We start from the raw sequence: 18,245 nt of genomic DNA, 5'->3' as shown, positions 1-18,245 counted from the left end.
TCTCACAATCAAATCAGAATCTAACAGGAACTTGGGCTGATTGTGTGATTGTAGCTGTAACTTGTGTGATTGCTGTGCTGTATGATTTTTTTTTTTTTTCTAAATTCTTCTTTTTAGAAACAAGTTTGCCAATTTATGAGATGGTGGTAGAACCATATTTTTTTCAGCAAAAAAAGTTGTTTTTTAAACTATGTCCAATTAAGAAATTAAATTAAACTTAATATAGAAAATATATAGTATTTACAGTAACTCTCTATAAAAAAATAGTCCTGTGAAAATGGGCTCACAGAACTTTTAGACAGTGGACCTGGGTGCCTTGTGAGAGGCAATGACAGATTTAATTAGGTGTCCCTTCACGTTTTGAAAGATGAATTCTGTTTCAGTAGAGCCCTTCATCTCACAGTCACAACACTCCTTGCTCCAACTCTACATGCACATATACCTCTTTGCAGAATTGAAGATTCTGCAACCCTGACCCCACTGAGACTTAGCAGTGTTGGGCTTCATGGCCCTCCCTGTATTTGAACCTCTGCAGGAGGTTGACTTAAAACATCTGTTTGAAAACAGTATTGCTGCTAGCTTTAGCACCTGCTAAACATGTCAGTAACATTCATGCACTTTCAATGTACTCTTCGTGGACTCTGGTTTTCCCAAGGGCAACCAGGGTATTGCTGAAACCCAATGGATGTCGCATTTGATTGTGGAGGCAGTTGCTCTTGGTTATATAAATTGGGGGTTGCAGGCGCCAGTCTACTATACTAGTAGTCTGGCAACCAGTGCACTCATGGCCTTGGAAAATGTAGCAAAAGCAAGATGAGGGGCTTATCTTGAATAATAACTCTTGCACAACTCTAGGTGGGCTATTCTGCCCAACGTGGTCGTTGCAATCACCGGCCAATGAGGAAGGCCCTTCCCATGATACTTTCACTCGTACTACTCTGAGAACCGAGGTTACGCAAGTAATGGTGCTAATATGAACATCTAACATCTGCAATAAAAACAATCACAAAATTATCTTTTGTCAATATTCCCTTCCACAGTATTACTCTGAGCAAAAACCTAAAATCCACTCACAAGACTTAGGGAAAAAAGGTGTGGAATTGCAGCACGTGTAAAGTGAAGTAGAGCAGAAGGTGATCTAAGGATTACACCATCCACAAACATTGAAAACATATGGCAGGCACAGAGAACACAGTCTAGGCTATGCTAAGCACTAGAGGTGCAAAATCAAAGTAATTAGACAGGGTGGGACCAAGCTAAGATGCATAATGAACAAGAGAGGGAATTTAATGTGAATTCATTGCATACTGTTCCTTTTTGACGTGAAGATGTGCTTCTACACCCCATTAAAACAATATGAGGTGTGATCAAAAAGTTCAAAATATTTAAAAACATTTAAAAATCAAAAACCTTACTTGATTTAAATGTGCCTGATGTTCCATTCATAATGGGGGGGTTTTATTGCTGCAATTTTTAGATCAGTCTATAGTAGGCCCATTGAGTCCAGTCATACTTCTGCCTTGTTTTTTGTTTTTGTTTTTTTTGTTGTTGTTTTTTTTGGGGGGGGGGGGGGCGTGCTTGTTCTCTCAACAACACAAATGAATGTTGGTGAGAAAAAAATAAACTAAGCATACTTGTGGTCTGGTTCTTCATCAGAATGTTATATTTTCTTAACTTTCTAAAGTAAAAGAAGTAAAAGCGGCCTCAGGCTCAGTTTGACTCTTGTTTTCTTTACATTTTAATGTATTATCCCTTTCTTGTTCTTAAAACATCAGTTTAAAAAATATTGGACACCAATTACAATATGGGCATCCCATCTACTAGTAAAGACTCTGATTTGGACATATAAGCTATGCATCTGTATACTACAAACTGGAAGATCTCCAGGCTGAGGAATTGGGTTCAGAATGTTGTCTTTCAAATGAGAAAGATGGGTCTGTTATTATGTAGGTATGACGATACTGCATACTCATTACAATCATTAAACTATCAACAGCGCAGCCTGACTCTTCCTAAAATTTGAAAGGTGCATGTGTGAAGGCAGCTTTACAGATTGGAGTATCATGCTTTACAGAATCATTCTTCATGCAACTATCACACTGCTCCAAAGTACGATTATCCATATAACTTTCATCACCTTATCCCGGACAAGCCCCCAGTTTTGCTAATCTTATCAATGTTGTTGTATTCATGCATGACTATTGCAATTACATTTGAGGAAATTTTCATTGTTTAATGTCTAGAATTAATTTATCTGGACCTGTTTGTGCTGCTGTTGAATAATCTTTATGACATTGGTATGTTCGTCTATACTTTGGATTTGTTATGTGAGATATCAGAGTGAGATGAGTGGTAAGCTGTCATTTGATTGTTGTCCTCAGTACGTTCATTCTTTCCCTCTTCTTTCAGTGAGCAGAAGTCTGAAAGCTTTCTATCTCTGCCTGTGTCCTCAGTGCTAACACCTGTTTACTAACACAGTAGCATCACCTTAGCCTAAGAACATACACACAAGCTGGAGGAAAACTTTAGTTTAGCTCTGTGCTGGTTTTTTCTGCTTCATCTGCCCCCTTCTCTTTTTTCCTCCCTCCCTTCTTCCGTCTATCTTTCCTCACCTGCTGTCTTTCCCTTCTGTGTGCACGACGGCTGCTTCCTTCCTGCCTTCTTTCCTTCGTTCTGTCCGCTTCTGTCCTGTCTTGTCCTCAACCTCTGTTTTGTCCAATTTGCACGTCCAGCTTTCGAAAGCACATTGTGCACCCCCCCACCTCAGGAGTACGGCAGGACCCCCTCCACGCCCATATCTCCATCCACGCCCACTTACCCATCTCCTGGGACCCAGTCGCCATCCTCCACTACAACACCCCCAACCCCCCCACTCAGGCACTCAGCCTCCCGATTTGCCACCTCACTCGGTTCTGCCTTCCATCCTGTCCTGCCTCACTACGCCACAGTTCCACGGCGACAGCAGGCATTTCCCCAAGCCCCACCGCCTGCCCCTGCTCCTGCCCCTGCTCCAACTCCTCCTCCACCCAAGTCTGTGGTGTGGTCAGCGTGCAATTTTACTCCATTGCCTCCCTCACCTCCGGTCATGATAAGCAGCCCCCCGGGGAAGGCCACCGGTCCAAGGCCACTGATCCCGATTGCCGCACCATCCCCTCTCACCCAAAAGCCTCCCTCGCCATCCCCCAATGGGCCACCCATGTTTCCTGCACCTTCTCCTGTGACCATCCCACACGGCCACACCCCCCTCAGCATTACCTGCCCAACACCACCTCCCCCGCCTACCCCACCCCCTCTCCCCTCGCCCATAGCTCCCCCTCCGTCTTCCTCCTCAGTCTCGTCTCCCCCCTCCTCATCCCAGGCTCCTGGTGTGCCCTCTCCCTCCACAGCGCCCCCTGCTGCTGCAGCTGCTGCTGCCACCTCTGCCTCTGCTGAACACCTCTGTTGGGGCCTGGGTCTGTCGGGGCCAGGGGAGCTGGACACAGCCGCAGGCTCAGAGCCCCAATTGGCTCAGGGGGATTCCTCCTGTCAGCCCCAGCCCCAGGGTAAGGCCTCCAGTCTGGATTCTGCTCTCTCTTTCTCACTGCTTTTCTCCCCTCTGTCTTTCACTGCTTGCAACTCACACTCTAACAGGGGTTGGTTGTTACATTGTCACTGATCTGGCCACAACACAAAGTAAGTCCTGTGACACAGACTGATCTAGGAGTTTTCTTTAGAAAAATTGTGCCTTTCCTGGTTGCTGTAACTCAACTCAGTCTGGTTACAATTTCTAATATTAAAATATTCACTATGGTAACTTTTGTGGGATCTCAATGTGTAACAGCTATTGTTTTCCAACTTCTAGCTTCTTTGTCAGTCTCACAAAGCCTGTGTATGTCCTCGTGCTGGCTGGCTGTTCATTGGATATGAAATGTGTTGTCGTTCAGCATGGCATGTCTGTGTCTTTGACAGACCTGCGTAAAACTCTTGCTTTCTTCATCTCTTGCCTGATTTGTTTTTCTTCATTCTCAGACAAGCTTCACACACATTTGACCTTTCACTCTCCATAATTTAATTTTTTTTTACTTTGGGTCTGGAAGCCAATTTCTAAGCAGGCACAGCTGGAAGCTCACTCGACTTGATCAGTGGAACATCGACTGTGCTGTTCAAATCTTATCCACATGAACTTGTTCTGTAATATTAGGAATGCACCAAACATTAAGAGAGAAGCTAATAGGAAAACTGTCATTGATTTAAAGGGTAATGTCAAAAAGTCTAAAGAAAAGAAAAACTGGTGTCACTTTGAAATGCAGCTGTTAGCTTCCTCTTAACTATGTTAATTGTCCCACTAGTGATGGATGTGCTCCTTCTGACACAAGGTGCAGCAAACACAGAACCTTTGATATACCTGATCTAATTTTTTTGAGACAGGCTCTGATTGGTGCACCTGTAGGGAATATGCTTAAAAGTAAAGATGGGCAAAGGAGCTGATTTGTACTCAGAGTAAAGTAACAACAAATATTTCACAGAGTTCATCACAATGATTGGGCGAAAGAGGCTGGATTACTTGTATCATACCATAGGTTCCGCACAAACTATCCCACATAAAGCAAACATCTGGTTGTTTGAGACTCATTTATGAATTAATGCTTCTTCCCAAGTTCCTTTTCATAATTGTCTTTTGGTTATTATGCATTGGTGTGTACATGCATGCTTGTATGTGTATGTATGTCATTGCACCAAAATGTTTGTTTAATTGAATGTTTAGTGTGGCTTGCATGTCTTAGTTCTGTTTATTGGAATGTTAAATGGTCCAAATTGGGTTTTCAGTAAACCATGAAAAGCAATTGTGATATCTGACTTACCCCTTTGGCATGCTGCCTTCCTTTAAACGCAAATCCAGTCATTAATTCCACATTTTAATAAAACAAATTTGCTCTAGTATGATGTTGCATGCCATCATTCCTTTTATATGTTGAAAAGTAGGGACACACTGGCAACAAATCCTGCAGTTTGGTTCCAGTAATACAGTTCAAATTAATAATTGATCTGAAAACCTGTGGCTAACACGTAGCCAGCAGGGTCAAAATGAAATATGACAGTTAAATGTCAGCCACAGATATACAAACATAAGTCAGTATCATATTTAAGAAAATAGAACTACTTTGCCTATTTGGGGGTTTTTTTTTCCCCTCAAAAGTGATAGTTTAGTGATAGTTCAGTCTACATCCTAATCCATTTTCAATACATTTTCTCATCATTTAACAGTCAACTTAACTATCCAGTGTCAGATTAAAGACAACATGAAAATAGGGTTTTTCCTCCTGTTTTTTCGTGCGCTTCCCCAAAGAGCTTTTGCCCTTCCCCCTTTCAAAAAAAAAAGGAATTTGATTTGCTTAAGCATAAAACAGGAAAAGTAGAGGTAACACAGAATCATTGCTTTAACAATATGGAATGTAATGATGATATTTTGTGTGGTCCCACCCCAGAGATCCATCTAATCGCTGGAGTGTGATCAGTTTTAATGCAAACATCCTGCCGTCCGCAGGTTTGTGTCTGGAATTGTTCTGAAAAATGTCTTTCTGTCTTCACCCATCCCCCACTGCTCCTTATTCCACCCCTGTCCCTAACAGACGTGGGACAGACTCCAGGGCTGACCACCCCCACCCCTCCCCCACCTCCACCCCTGCCACCCGGCTCCACTGTGACCTCTGCGGCTGCTACCCCGGCCGTCACCCCCACCACCCCCGGCGGCCACCCTCCACCCCCACCACCTCCTCCACTCCCTCCGACACTGACTCCAGGCGGGACGCCACCTCCTCCGCCGGGTCCCCCTCCCCCTCCCGGAGCTCCACCACCACCCCCAGCACCACCTCTTCCCACCGGACTGTTCTCTCCTGCAGAGGACCGCCCTCTCTCAGGCCTGGCTGCTGCCCTCGCTGGAGCCAAGCTGCGCAAAGTGCCAAGGGTGAGCGCTTGATTTGTTAATGGACCAATGGAAAGCTCGACTAACACGTCTTCATAAGTGAACCATTTAGGATACAGTGTATAAGTATTAGGAAGGCAACCAGTTGCATATGCATGCACTTCGGTCACCCCCAATCATCATACACGATCTCACAGTCACTAAAACACACCATGTTCACACATGATCTCTCTCTCTCTCTCTCTCTCTCTCTCTCTCTCTCTCTCTCTCTCTCTCACACTCACACACTCACACACACTCACACACACTCACACACACACAGTCACCATCTGTCACATCTCATTAGGGCTCACAGGAGGACTTCATGTAATGCTCACTGTCTGCCAATGACTACATGGCTACTTGTGTTTTAAGTAAAATATGAATCGTACTTCTTTAAAAAACATAGCTTTTCTGATATAAAATGAGTATTAAAAACATCAATCCTTTTTCATTTATTCTATTTATTTCCCAAACACTGTAAATACCTTCTCTGTTTATGAAGAACACAAATGTGTTTTTGCTTGTGGCCCTTCAGAGTGATGATGCAGGGGCAGCTCTGGCAGCAGCCATGATGGGGGCCACAGGGGCTAAATCAGAGGCCAGAGGTAACGGGCCCCTTCCTGGAGGAGGGGGGCTTATGGAGGAGATGAGCGCCCTATTGGCCAGGAGGTACACTCGCACGATATTATCATCCAAAACCAGATTTGTCTGTTCACCATGCAAATTTTGTCCTAATTTCTGAAAATAGGCAATTAGTGGTTTTAAATTTGGAAATGAGACTTGATATCGATCAGTGTTTAAGCCCTCCTCACTGTGCCTGGGCTTTTTACATCTTACAGGAGAAGAATTGCGGAGAAGGGCTCGTCACCTGAACCTGACCAGAGATCAGTAAGTAACACCAGAACCATCGTCTAAGCCCCTGTCATGCTATGGTCCTGTGTTTGACTTTGTTTCAAAATGTCATTATTGCTATCGTCAGACGATAGCTCCTCAGTGTGCTTTGGTTATTTCAGAGTATTTTCACTCCTTGATCACTGAGTACTTTCGATATGAAAGTCTGTATGTCTTTAGAGGATGTCATGTTCTACATACCTGTCTGTTACTATTGACATATGTCATAAAGTTTCTAGTACTTACCTAAATTGCAGAAAATAAAGTGTTTTGAGTTGTGGATATATTAATAAAGATATAAACCAATCACTATTTAAATAGCACTTGACATGGTTGAATTCTATCTGTTGAACATTTTCCATACTATTTTCTATTCTTAGAGTATTATATTAATTACTTATACATGATTCTATGGAGAAAATCTAGCCTTTTAGGGTTTTCTTTGTTTGTTTGATTTAGTTTCCTGTTTTTTTGGGTGGGTTTTTTTTTTTGTTGTTGTTTTTTAAGCTTTGGTCATGGTTCTGCCAGGCTTAATAAGGGCAGTGGAAGTAGGGAGGCCAATATGAATGTTTTGCGCACAGGTATTTAAAGGCATTTAAGAGTCAACTTCTTGCTTATAATTACAAATCATCTAGTGCTTTCTACCTGCATATAGCAACAGCCACGTTCTATCTTTCCCAACTTGTGCCTCTAGATATGTGGTCAGTTTTTAAGGGAGCGTTTTTTGTTTGTTTTTTTTGGTCAGTTGACAACATCTAATTTCTGCACTCTGTTATTTTGTCTTGATCGCAAAGGTTTTTGGTTTAATATAAAAGGAATAATTCAATTCAGTTTTATTTATACAGCACCAAATCACAACAACAGTTGCCTCAATGCGCTTTATATTGTAAGGTAGATCCTACAATAATACACAGAGAGAAAAACCCAACAATCATGTGACCCCCTATGAGCAAGCACTTTGGCAACAGTGGGAAGGAATAACTCCCTTTCAACAGGAAGAAATCTCCAGCGGAACCAGTGCTCAGGGAGGGGCAGCTATCTGCCGCGATTGGTTGGGGCGAAAGAAGGAAGACAGGATAAAATTCTGAGTTTCTGTGTTGGTGTTACAGATTAAATTTGTTTAAAAGATGTCTGTGAATCTGTGTAGACACTCCATCACAAGACTCGTTCTTGATCCTTATTGTGACTCATTAAACCTTGTTTCTGTGTGCCCAATAGGAGGAGGGTGAGATAAATACGACCCCTAAAGTGTCAGCTTGTAGCACACCAGGTGAGTGTTAAATGAAGACAACAGCAATAGCAGTTAACAAGCATCTTCCTGAAACTGGTGACAAGGTTTACAGCTAGCTTTAATCTAGTTAGGTTATAGGCATACTGATCTTAATGTCGGTTCATGTTTGGTTTCAGTATTTCTTATATTTTGTTGTCTGTTTTCCAGACATGCCCAGGAAGCCATGGGAAAGAACAAACACCATGAATGGTAGCAAATCTCCAGTTATTGGAAGGTACAGTGTCTTCCTGCGTCTCCATTTGAAATGTTTGTTTATTACAAGTACATTTATGTTCTAAATTAAATTTTTGTTTATTAAGTTCACCCAGGATATGAATGCCGATCATTTCCTAACTGAATGGCAGTGTGACACAGCTAAACGTGATTTCCTAGCCTCTGAAACTATACGAGGATATATTGAAGCATAAGCATCAACTAGCTTTAGCATGATGCATTGCTGGGGCCGTTTAGTGCTGGCTAACACCACTAAAGCTTATCCTGGCCTTTATGTGCAGATTCATAAGACCACCAGCGTGTGTGTGAGAATGAACGGGTGAGAATGTAATGGCATCCTTACCACATATTTTCATATACAGTAGTGACCCAAATAATAAAAATGGTGTACATCCATAACCAGATGAAGGTGTGTGGTGGATGAATTAGTCAACCTTAACCATGCAAGACCATATTTTATGTATCAAAAAATATACTTCATCTATGTTAGCAGGCATGCTAGCATTAACTAATATTAGCCTGAACAACAACAGTTATGAATCAGATTAGATACAAAAAAGGATCAAACTCAGAACTTTTCACCCAAAGGCGGTCCCACATGTTTCTGGGTTTTCTGGGTTTTTTTTGTTTTTTTTTTTTTGTTGTTGTTGTTTTTTTTAAATATACTTTATCACTGAATTATAGTACATTTTAATTTCCTTTACACAGAAATGAGAAGCTGTTTCAGACTTTTTCCACAACAGCAGAAAGTAATTGAAATAAGTGACATCACCACACATGTAACATATAAGATATCATCTATATAGTATAAACAGTTTGGGGGCCGAGTATTGAACCTTGTGGAACTCCACAAGAAACTTTAAGTAAACATAACTTATATCAGGGTTTTACCAGGTATTTTCTTACATCTACACAACCACTTATTAACAGAAGCCTTCTCATTAGGCTGGCGTTTTGCAGTACATATATAGGTTTTACACTGTAATTTGTAAAGTCAGTGTTTCTGCTGCTCACACAGACGAGAGTCTCCGTGGAGAAATCCCATGGGAGCAGATTCCTCCAACAGGTAGAGCGAAAAGCCCTGAAAAGTTTGAGAGAACCTTTTTTCTTCAAATCAAACTTCCTTTAAAGTTGAGGTTTGCTGTGACGATTTGGTTGGAGAGGAGTTCTTTCGAAGTGCTTGGATGTTTGGACTGAATCGTGTGCCGTCTTTGTGTTCTTTACTACATTGATCAGGCTTGTAGGGGGCCGGGCCTGCTCGTCTGTTGTTTGATACGTGCCATTTGGTCCAATTTGTGTGTTCTAAATCAGTGTGCGTCTGGATGATAGGTTTCTAATATAATCTAGTCATTGTGTTTGCATGCTGTGTGCCCGCTGCACTCAGAACTTAATTTATTTTAAATGGGGAAATCCATATGTGTCCGTCACATACTGTACACCCACCCTATCATACAGACCAACACAAAAATGTGTGTCCACCCAGTGTAGAGTAGACTTGGCAGAGTATTATCTTTGAAGAGCCAAAACAGTTCCAGCAGGCTCTGACAGATAAGACTGTGCGTGCGTGTGTGTACACAAGAGACAAGACCAGATGGGTGCTTTTGATTCCAGCTTAATAAAATTGACTTTCATATGCAGCCCACAGAGAGCTGAGCTGAGCAGACTGTCACTTGTCAGACCCTGTAGTGTTGCACGGAGCTTTTTGTTGATCTGACCAGAAAAACATTGACTTTTACTGTTATGGTAAATGGTAAATGGACTGGTTCTTATATATCGCTTTTCTACTCTGAGCAGTCAAAGCGCTTTATACAACTCGTTCATTCACCCAATCACACCCATTCACACAAACACTTTTTCTAAACTGTTAAGTGCTCCCTATATAACATTCATACACATTCACATCCCGATGTGAATGCGTATCTGTAGCTCAGGTAGTGGTGTGTATTACCTGAGCTACAGCCAGGGGTAGCTACTTTTTATATTTTTTTTATATTTTGTATTACTGTGTGATGGGCAGCATTTGGGCAGGTAAATCACAATATACACATTCACCAAATCATCTGCAAAACACTAATTTGTTTGCTTTAATATTTTTTTAATTATTGTGTAAATGTTGTATAATGTGTGCGCACTGATTTATCTTCCTCAGTCTGTTTCTTACCTTCACCATTTCTTTTGTTCTGAGACCAGCATGAAAAGGAACACAAACACACCACAATCTCAGTTTCCGAATTTTTCCCAGTCCCATAGCTACCTAATGACCTGCTGTTTAGGTCACTTCCTTTTCCTTCACTTCTCATTCCTGTCACGTGTCCTATCTTGAAAGTAACTGGCTGCTCTGAATGTTTTTTGTCCCTCACATGGTGTATGGGGCAATACCAGCCTTCTCTTAATTACTGGTATCCTCCTCCTTCCTTTAAGTGTGTGTGTGTGTGGGGGGGGGGGGTCCAGGGAAGTTGTGCCACACCTCAGGTTTCCTCCTTAAAAAGACAGGGGTAGTAAAGTGTATTTGCACTGTTACGAATGTGGTCTGATCTCTGTCTAGACAAACAGAGGTTGCTTCATTTTGTAATGGACACATTCAATATTTCCAGAGCTGTGGGAAAAGTAAGGGAACGTCTTCTGGAAGCAATAACCTTTTTATAAGTTTTTCAGTTCTCCACAGTGAATTTTATACCATTATTCTTTCCAGAGAAGCTTCAGCTCAACCACATTCTTGGGATATCTGGTATGAGTGACTATGTCACGCCCTTAACTCTCTCATCAGCTGACAGAGGAACATGTGAGAAGACAAATATCCAGTGCACCCAGTATTTAACCTGCCAGCTTCTTAATACTGAGTCTGTGTCATATCAGAACGTGCCAGTGAATTAATAAGGAATTTAATATTTTGGTGTATTCACAGTATGGATATTAAACTATCCATACTGCATAGTCTAATATCCAGTTTCCATGTAATTATAGTATATTTCATGAACTGGACCTGCCCCCTCTTTATTTCAGTTTGATAGGTGGCTGAGAACTGTGTGTTTGCTTTTCTGTGTATTCCCTCGCATGTCTCTGTGTACAGTATCCAGTGTTTGTGCATGCATCGACCAGGATTTGGCTGCTAATTGTGTTTATGTGCATTTTATATCGGACTAACACAAAAGAGAAAATGCTCAGTGTGCAGTTCAGCATACTAATAAATCTCCTGCCTGTGGTGACAGACACGTTTGATTGGAGAGTTTATTGTCATGTAAATGATGTCAAATATTACATCAGATTTGTTTTTATTTGTTATCATCTCAACTATTTATGGTTCCTCCTCTATAAAATAGATTCAAATACAGTTTGAGACATATTTATTCGACTGCTGTTTTCTCTCATGGTGTAATTTACTCAAGTTGCTTTACAAGCATCTAAACAAGAGTCAGCATTCTTGTAGGAGGGCAGATTGTGTGGTTTAAATGATTTTACTGAGCTCAAAACCTCCATTTATTACTCATAAATCACATAGTAGCTGGTGTTGCTTTATGATCTTACAAGTAGTTTTTATGCTCTTTGTCTTTTCTCATAGACCTAAATCCACTCCTACACCTACTGCATCCTTAAGTGCCAATGGTGTGCCAACAGAAGCTGTTGACTATGATAGATTGAAACAGGTAAGTAGACATTTTTAGACACAGATTTTATTTCTGTATATTCCCTTTGATACTGTGATTGTGGTTTTCAGGTTGTTGCAGTATATGGTGACTGAATTTCTTTTCCTTGTGGCCCAAAAGTCGCCCGACAATATCAATATTGCTCCACAAAGTTTTCATATTAAAGCAAGTCAGCTGTATAGTGCTGTTGTTGTAAAATAAAAGTAAAATGGAACTTGGAACTGGAGCGTCTATTGACCTTGGTCTGTGTTTCTTCATTATTTATGCAGCCCTGTTAGTAGTTCAGTGCGTGGTAGTGTGGGTGTGTGCAGTCCTGTTAGAAGGCAGCTCCTCCCTCTGACCTTGTGAATGAGCCTCTTAGATAAGTAAAGAGTCTGTCAGAGTTCTGCATATCTGTCACTACAACTGGCCACCGACGTGACAGCCCACAGACCCACTCACCACACTCACTGTCTCACTGAGTAAGCCTGGGTTAAGTTGTAGGTCAAACTTGAGGCTCATCATTTTAGTACGCCTTCCATACTCTGTATGTCACTTTGTTTGCATCTTGGTGTCATTAAGTAAGTCTTTAGCTCTAGGGAGCAAAAGGGATTAGCTACTTTGTAAAGTTGAGATGGGAGCTTCTTTTACCAGTTGCCAGGATGCGCACCCACAGTAAAAGAAGGAAAAGGGGGGGGGGGGGGGCAAAATTAACAATTGCACAAGACGAGCTCGTCTCTGAGGTCTAATGACATTCATCATGTTTATATGAAAATGTGACTTTTTTTTTTTTTTTTTTTTTTTAGGACATTCTTGATGAGATGAGGAAGGAGCTGTCAAAACTAAAAGAAGAGCTCATTGATGGTAATTATCACCACTTTAGTCATCCTACAGAAAGACCAGCAAGGCTTTGTAGTGAGTCCATACTAAACACGACAGTGCAGTAATGGTTTCTGGACACTTTTTTTATAAACTTTTTTTATTTTGTGAGAGCCAGAAGTGATCATATTTTGACAAGAAGGTCTAACTTGTCCATTAAGCAAGTTAGCAAGCTAGCAAGTTTGGTTAGCAGTGTTTTGCAGTGTACCTAGTGTGATGTAAGGATACAGATATCTGCTTGTTAGTTTTAATTGACTGACAACTAAAATACTATAATTTCATTCACCACGACTGGAGCATCATCTTCTTGGGTGTGTACCTTCAAAGGAGCTCATACTTTTTAAATTCTATTGGCATTGCTATAATAGGTGCCAACAGCACAAACACAATGGAGAAGTGTGGTGGTTCATAACTCTTTGCTCCAATTCTTTCACTTCTACAAAGATTCACCCAAAGTTGGGTATTTTAACATGGGGAAACTGACTCACCCTTGAAGCCAGCCTTGAGTGAGTGTTACAGGAACTGCAGTTGTTGGCTTCGTTTATTGTGATCCACGTTAAGAATGTGGCGTGTCTTTGTTCTGTGTTTCAGCAATCCGGGAGGAGCTGGGTAGGTCCAGCACAGCATAGAGGAATCGGACTTCCCCGTTCAGAAACACCCACAAGAACCGACAGACAACCCCGGTCAACTTAAAGACATGACAATATAACAATGGAAAACAACAAAAAACGGTGGCGACTACGACAAAAATCATTTTACCACACAGAGAGGACATTATCTGGTGCGGAGCAGTGTCAGACAGGCTGGTGGTGGTAGGAGATTTGTAGCCTTTGATAGCTGTGACTCACAGAATCCATTCTGCAAAGCCTCGTATTCCTACTGCCCCATCTCACAACCCCCTCTCTCCCCTCGCCTTCCTGCTGAGGGCACCCTGGAGGACAGAGGAGCGAAAGTCTTTATGCAAAGATGGCTCCTCTCTGTTTGTCCTCCTATAAGAAGAAAAATAAATCCAATAGTGAACTCTTCTGTGATACTGTATTAACCACAAGTTGCTCACTATCAAAAGTTTTATCAAGAGTGTGCAGAGAGCCGAAGGATGGAAACTTAAAAACTTTTCTCCCATAATGCCATAGGGGTAGCGTGTGTTTGCGTATGAAGGACTGACAGTCTCTGGTGGAGGCTAACACTGCAGGACACTGTAAAGCTCGTCTTCCTCAAATACTATTTTAACCTGAACATATACAAAAGAGAGAAAAAGTTAGACAAAACAAATAAAATCTCTCCACCAACGTCTGTTTCAGTGTGGATCTACGGCCATATGAGTAGCTCAATAATCCAGTCTTTATACAGGATGCTCCCTGGCCCGTCTCTTCATCTGTGAAGTCATCATCAGAGGCGTCGTTTCCCTCCCAAAGCGAGCGTTTTTGTCATTTTTCTGTCGTCGAGCGGCAGGTGGATGAGACACTGAGGGGTGTAGCTGCCTGTAGCTCTCTACCAAACATTACCTGTTGAACAGAAGTGCTGATTCACCCGCCATGCGCCTCGACCAGACGTATAGATAGGTGTTCCCCTTCCCTTGATTTAACGAGTCTCTATCATCCATCCTTCTCAGTCTGTTGTGGGTTTTTTTTGTTTTAGCATGTTTGTTTTCTTAGTACGGCGAAGGTCACAGGTCTGCCACGAATTTGCATTACCCGTCACAAGTTTTAATACAAGCAATAAGTGTAGCATCTCTTTTTACAGCCCTGCTCCTAAACACCACCAAACATTTCAGTGTCTCCTTTTTTTTTTTTTGCGGGGGGGCCTTCTGGGTCCCTGTTGGATGTTACTGTGTCACCACCACCTTTCTGTAAAGCTGAAAGCTGATGTGATTGAATAACAGCGCAACACTGTAAGACATCATTTCATGGAATTCATTTCTATATCACAGCACACTCAGAATTTTTCTTCTATAAATCCTAGGATACTGTATCTGTAGCCACATTGGAGGTGAACTTTATTAGTTTTGTTTTTTTGTTGGGTTTTTTTGGAGGGGGGATGTTCTGTTTTCATTTTAAAACATTTATAAAATTAAACTTTTTTTCAAAAGGTGCACCGGACAACCCAAAAATCTAAGAGATTGTGTCCATGCAAGGACATGAATGTGCCATTCATTCTTTCACCAGTGCTTACCGTGTCATTTTTTTTTCTTTGCCTTTTTCTCCTGCTGCTGTCAAATCCTTAAAATGACAAACTGTATTTACCCCTATCATGCTATGATATAAGATAGGAGAACTGTCACTTTCAGCATGTCTTTAACTTCAGTGCTTAAAGTACAATCAGTATAAGAGAGAGATGTTTGGAGCTGAGAGACTGATGTCTCAACAAAGCTTCAAGATACAACACAACAGGTTGAGGCAATGGATGAAAGTCTGTGGTATGGTTCTGTACTCTTGTTGTCTGAATGAGATCCTGAAGAGTGGCCATTTCCAAAACGTAATCGAGTTTCTTGGCTAGCTAACAGCCACAGTGTGCTCTGCAGGAACCGATTTAAGCATTCAAGAGGGGGTGACGTTTTAACGTGAGCGTCTTTAGTGTATATTGCAAGCATCAGACTGGGATCTTAAAAAGCAGCAGCATACCATCTCCACAGGTCACTCCTAGGCAGCAATCCCACACACATTTCAGGTTTCGTCTCTCTGGACTCCAACTCTCACTTGTGACATTTTGTGTTGCCCACACAATCTTGGATGCAGTGTGTCGCTTGCGATGTTTCGATTACATTCTAAAAACGCCTGAGCAAACAAGCTTGTTCAGCCTGTAATTTAACATCAAATGGAAAAGCTGATAATTGCACTGAGTAATCACTATTTTACTTAAAAGTTAGTGACAGCTAATGCTAGCTCCCTTGGGCACCTGTCACATTTCCAACATTCTCACCCGTTTTTCACTTTGAATAGGGGTAACATCAAGTGCTCATCTGGCTTGGTGATTCTTTGCTAGTTGTGTGCTGTTGAGAGGGCTGCTAAAACTTGTTAGCACCTGCCAGCCATATTGTGCACATGTTTCAGTGCTGCTGGTAGCAAGCAAAATGATGTAAATATCCCAAAAGAGCAGCAGACCAGTGAAACATGCTGTTTGGGATCAAAGTGAAGCAATTGATCATTTCTGTAAAAGTTTGTGACAGGCGGCTAACTTAGATAACGCTAACTGCTAACTCCATTAGCCTCAGTGAGGCAGTATTCGTATGTGGAGAGGTTGCTTTAGTGCCAGACAGTGGCTGTTCGTGTCCTTTGGGGGCATATCTTTGCAGACACTACCGTCATATTGACAACAACTATTCACTCACAAGGCAGGCTAACGCAGCTTAACTAAACTAGCTATCTGTGTGCAACTTTGCAAATATGCAGATTGCACAAGCAACTCTTTTTTTCATGACGGTTTCATTGCCTCGCAGGTGATGTCATTAGCTGGCACTTGAAAAATTAAGTGCGAGTGAAGCCTTAAGTTTCGATGAACCAGCTACCTGCATGATGAATCTAAAGAGCACACTTCCAACATTGTAATGCCAGATTTGCTTTGTAGTGCAGGCTGAGATGACCATGAGGACCTGATTATGAATTCATGAGGAAGAATTTTGAAATTCCTACCAGACCAAAGAAACCATTACACCATCGTCAAAATTCTAATGGCACGTCTATAAACTGTGTGTAAAATATGTGGCCATGCCCCCTTTAGAAGAATCTTTGGGTTAACTGGCTAATTTGTTGTTGTTGTTGTTGTTATCACCACAGTTTTTATACTACTTAACCCAACAGATGGCTTGATAATCATGTCTTTCAGTGGCTGTTGGCGCCTCTGGTGGATCTCATTCTACACAACTGTTTAAGGGCTTTGATGTTATAGCTTTGCTACATAAGATCAGGCATCACACATTGAGAAATGTCATTTTCCTCTTCAGTTACAGTCATCAGTTTGAGATTGGTTCGAAAATACTGTGAACACAATATGAAAGCAGTTTCAGTTCATGTGTGGACATGGTGTGATCCATGGAGGAATGTTTTTTTCGAGACAGTTTAGGTTTATCCACTTAAAAAAAGGCTGTTTCATCAACTCATTCACCAAGAGTGTTTACACAGCATCGATTGCACTTTAAGACAAAAAAACCCACACACACAAACAAAGCAATCCACCGTGACAGCTGTCGCTCAGAGCCTCTGTCACCAACATTGTGGCTCTCTCACCAAAGGATTTTAACCCTGACGGTCTCCTGCTAAACATGATCAATCTCAGAAAAGTCGCCTTTTTATTTTAGGTTTTAATGATTTTGTCAAAAGCAGAAACATGTCACAATGGAAGTGGAAATGTTTTGATCAAGAAAAGTTTCTCTTTTGTGGAGCTGTGTAGTTTGTGCCTTGTTCCGAAGTTGCATTTAATATGTCAAAGATTTAAAGTTGACTAGTAATAATATCTATGGGACTGTCATTATGATCATCTGCAGTTTCTTTCTTTGTTCATCATGGTCAAGTTGATTTTAAAGGGAGAGTTTCAATCACTTTGGTACTGTTCCCTCCAAGAAAACATCTTTGCACCAAGTGTTTTTCTGTTTGCTTTCAACATAACTCATGACTTCTTTCCATGCAGCTGTGAAGCTGCTTCTCTTACAGCTCAGAAGTACAATCAAACTTTGATACACAAGGCCTACGAGGGTTCAAAGATGATCTTCAGTGTGTGTGATTTAGTTTTTTGTAAACCTGAAGCCCTGTTTGGAAGTCCCAATGAGTCTGGCTGCAGTGTTCTGTGTTCCCTCATGCCATTTTAAATGTCACAGAAACTCTTTGTGTTCAGCAGCTTAGCTTTCTTTACATGCTTGGAAATCTCTGATTGGAAAAAAAAAAAAAAACGTTTTGGTTTTGGCTGTGAAGTCTGCTCAATGATGGAAACACTTTGTAAATCCAGCTGAGGGAATGGAAGTTGTGAATTTGCGGGAATAATGGCAGAGATGACTGGCTGAAGTAAGTTTTGTAGAGGGGTTTCCAGACGTATCCTTTTATCATCTGAAATGTACCATACTGTTCTCATGTCTAGTCTTTTCTTACATGCTAACATATTGTTTTTGTTTGAGCAAATGAAATAAAAATTGCAATACAATACTAGAACTAATTTCTTTTTAAATGATCACTGATTTCAACTATTTTTCACTGTTTAATGGGAACATTTTGTGGGGAGACCCAAACAGACGTGGAGAAGATCTGTCGAGAGCGAAGCGAAGGCCGTCGGAATGACGTGGACCCAGCTAAAGAGAGCAGCCCAGAACAGAGTCCATTGGCGTGGTGTTGTTGCGGACCTATGCTCCCCCAGGAGTCAACAGGAAAATTGAATGGGAACATTTAAGTTAATGCTCTAATGGGTCAACTTCAAGTCA

General features: G+C 41.5%; 1 protein-coding gene across 2 annotated transcripts in view; it reads left to right on the top strand.

Moving 5' to 3' along the window:
• Positions 1-17,983, top strand: part of enah (ENAH actin regulator) — an 81,305-nt gene extending 63,322 nt beyond the window's left edge. Inside the window, exons 6-15 of one of the 2 annotated variants that reach the window (XM_084954380.1) lie at positions 2,733-3,542; positions 5,610-5,944; positions 6,480-6,613; positions 6,784-6,832; positions 8,054-8,105; positions 8,274-8,340; positions 9,358-9,405; positions 11,899-11,983; positions 12,769-12,826; positions 13,433-17,983. In XM_084954380.1, coding sequence (XP_084810506.1) covers positions 2,733-3,542; positions 5,610-5,944; positions 6,480-6,613; positions 6,784-6,832; positions 8,054-8,105; positions 8,274-8,340; positions 9,358-9,405; positions 11,899-11,983; positions 12,769-12,826; positions 13,433-13,470 — 1,676 coding nt within the window. In that variant the 3' untranslated portion in view covers positions 13,471-17,983. The remainder of the gene's footprint in view (positions 1-2,732; positions 3,543-5,609; positions 5,945-6,479; positions 6,614-6,783; positions 6,833-8,053; positions 8,106-8,273; positions 8,341-9,357; positions 9,406-11,898; positions 11,984-12,768; positions 12,827-13,432) is intronic. The other variant, XM_084954381.1, reaches the window with a different exon arrangement.
• Positions 17,984-18,245: the final 262 nt, after the last annotated feature.

This window comes from Perissodus microlepis, chromosome 15, assembly GCF_051167445.1.
Source record: "Perissodus microlepis isolate ML-2025 ecotype Zambia chromosome 15, ASM5116744v1, whole genome shotgun sequence".
In the NCBI taxonomy this organism is placed as follows: domain Eukaryota; kingdom Metazoa; phylum Chordata; class Actinopteri; order Cichliformes; family Cichlidae; genus Perissodus; species Perissodus microlepis.
This window is presented reverse-complemented; position numbering and strand designations above follow the sequence as displayed.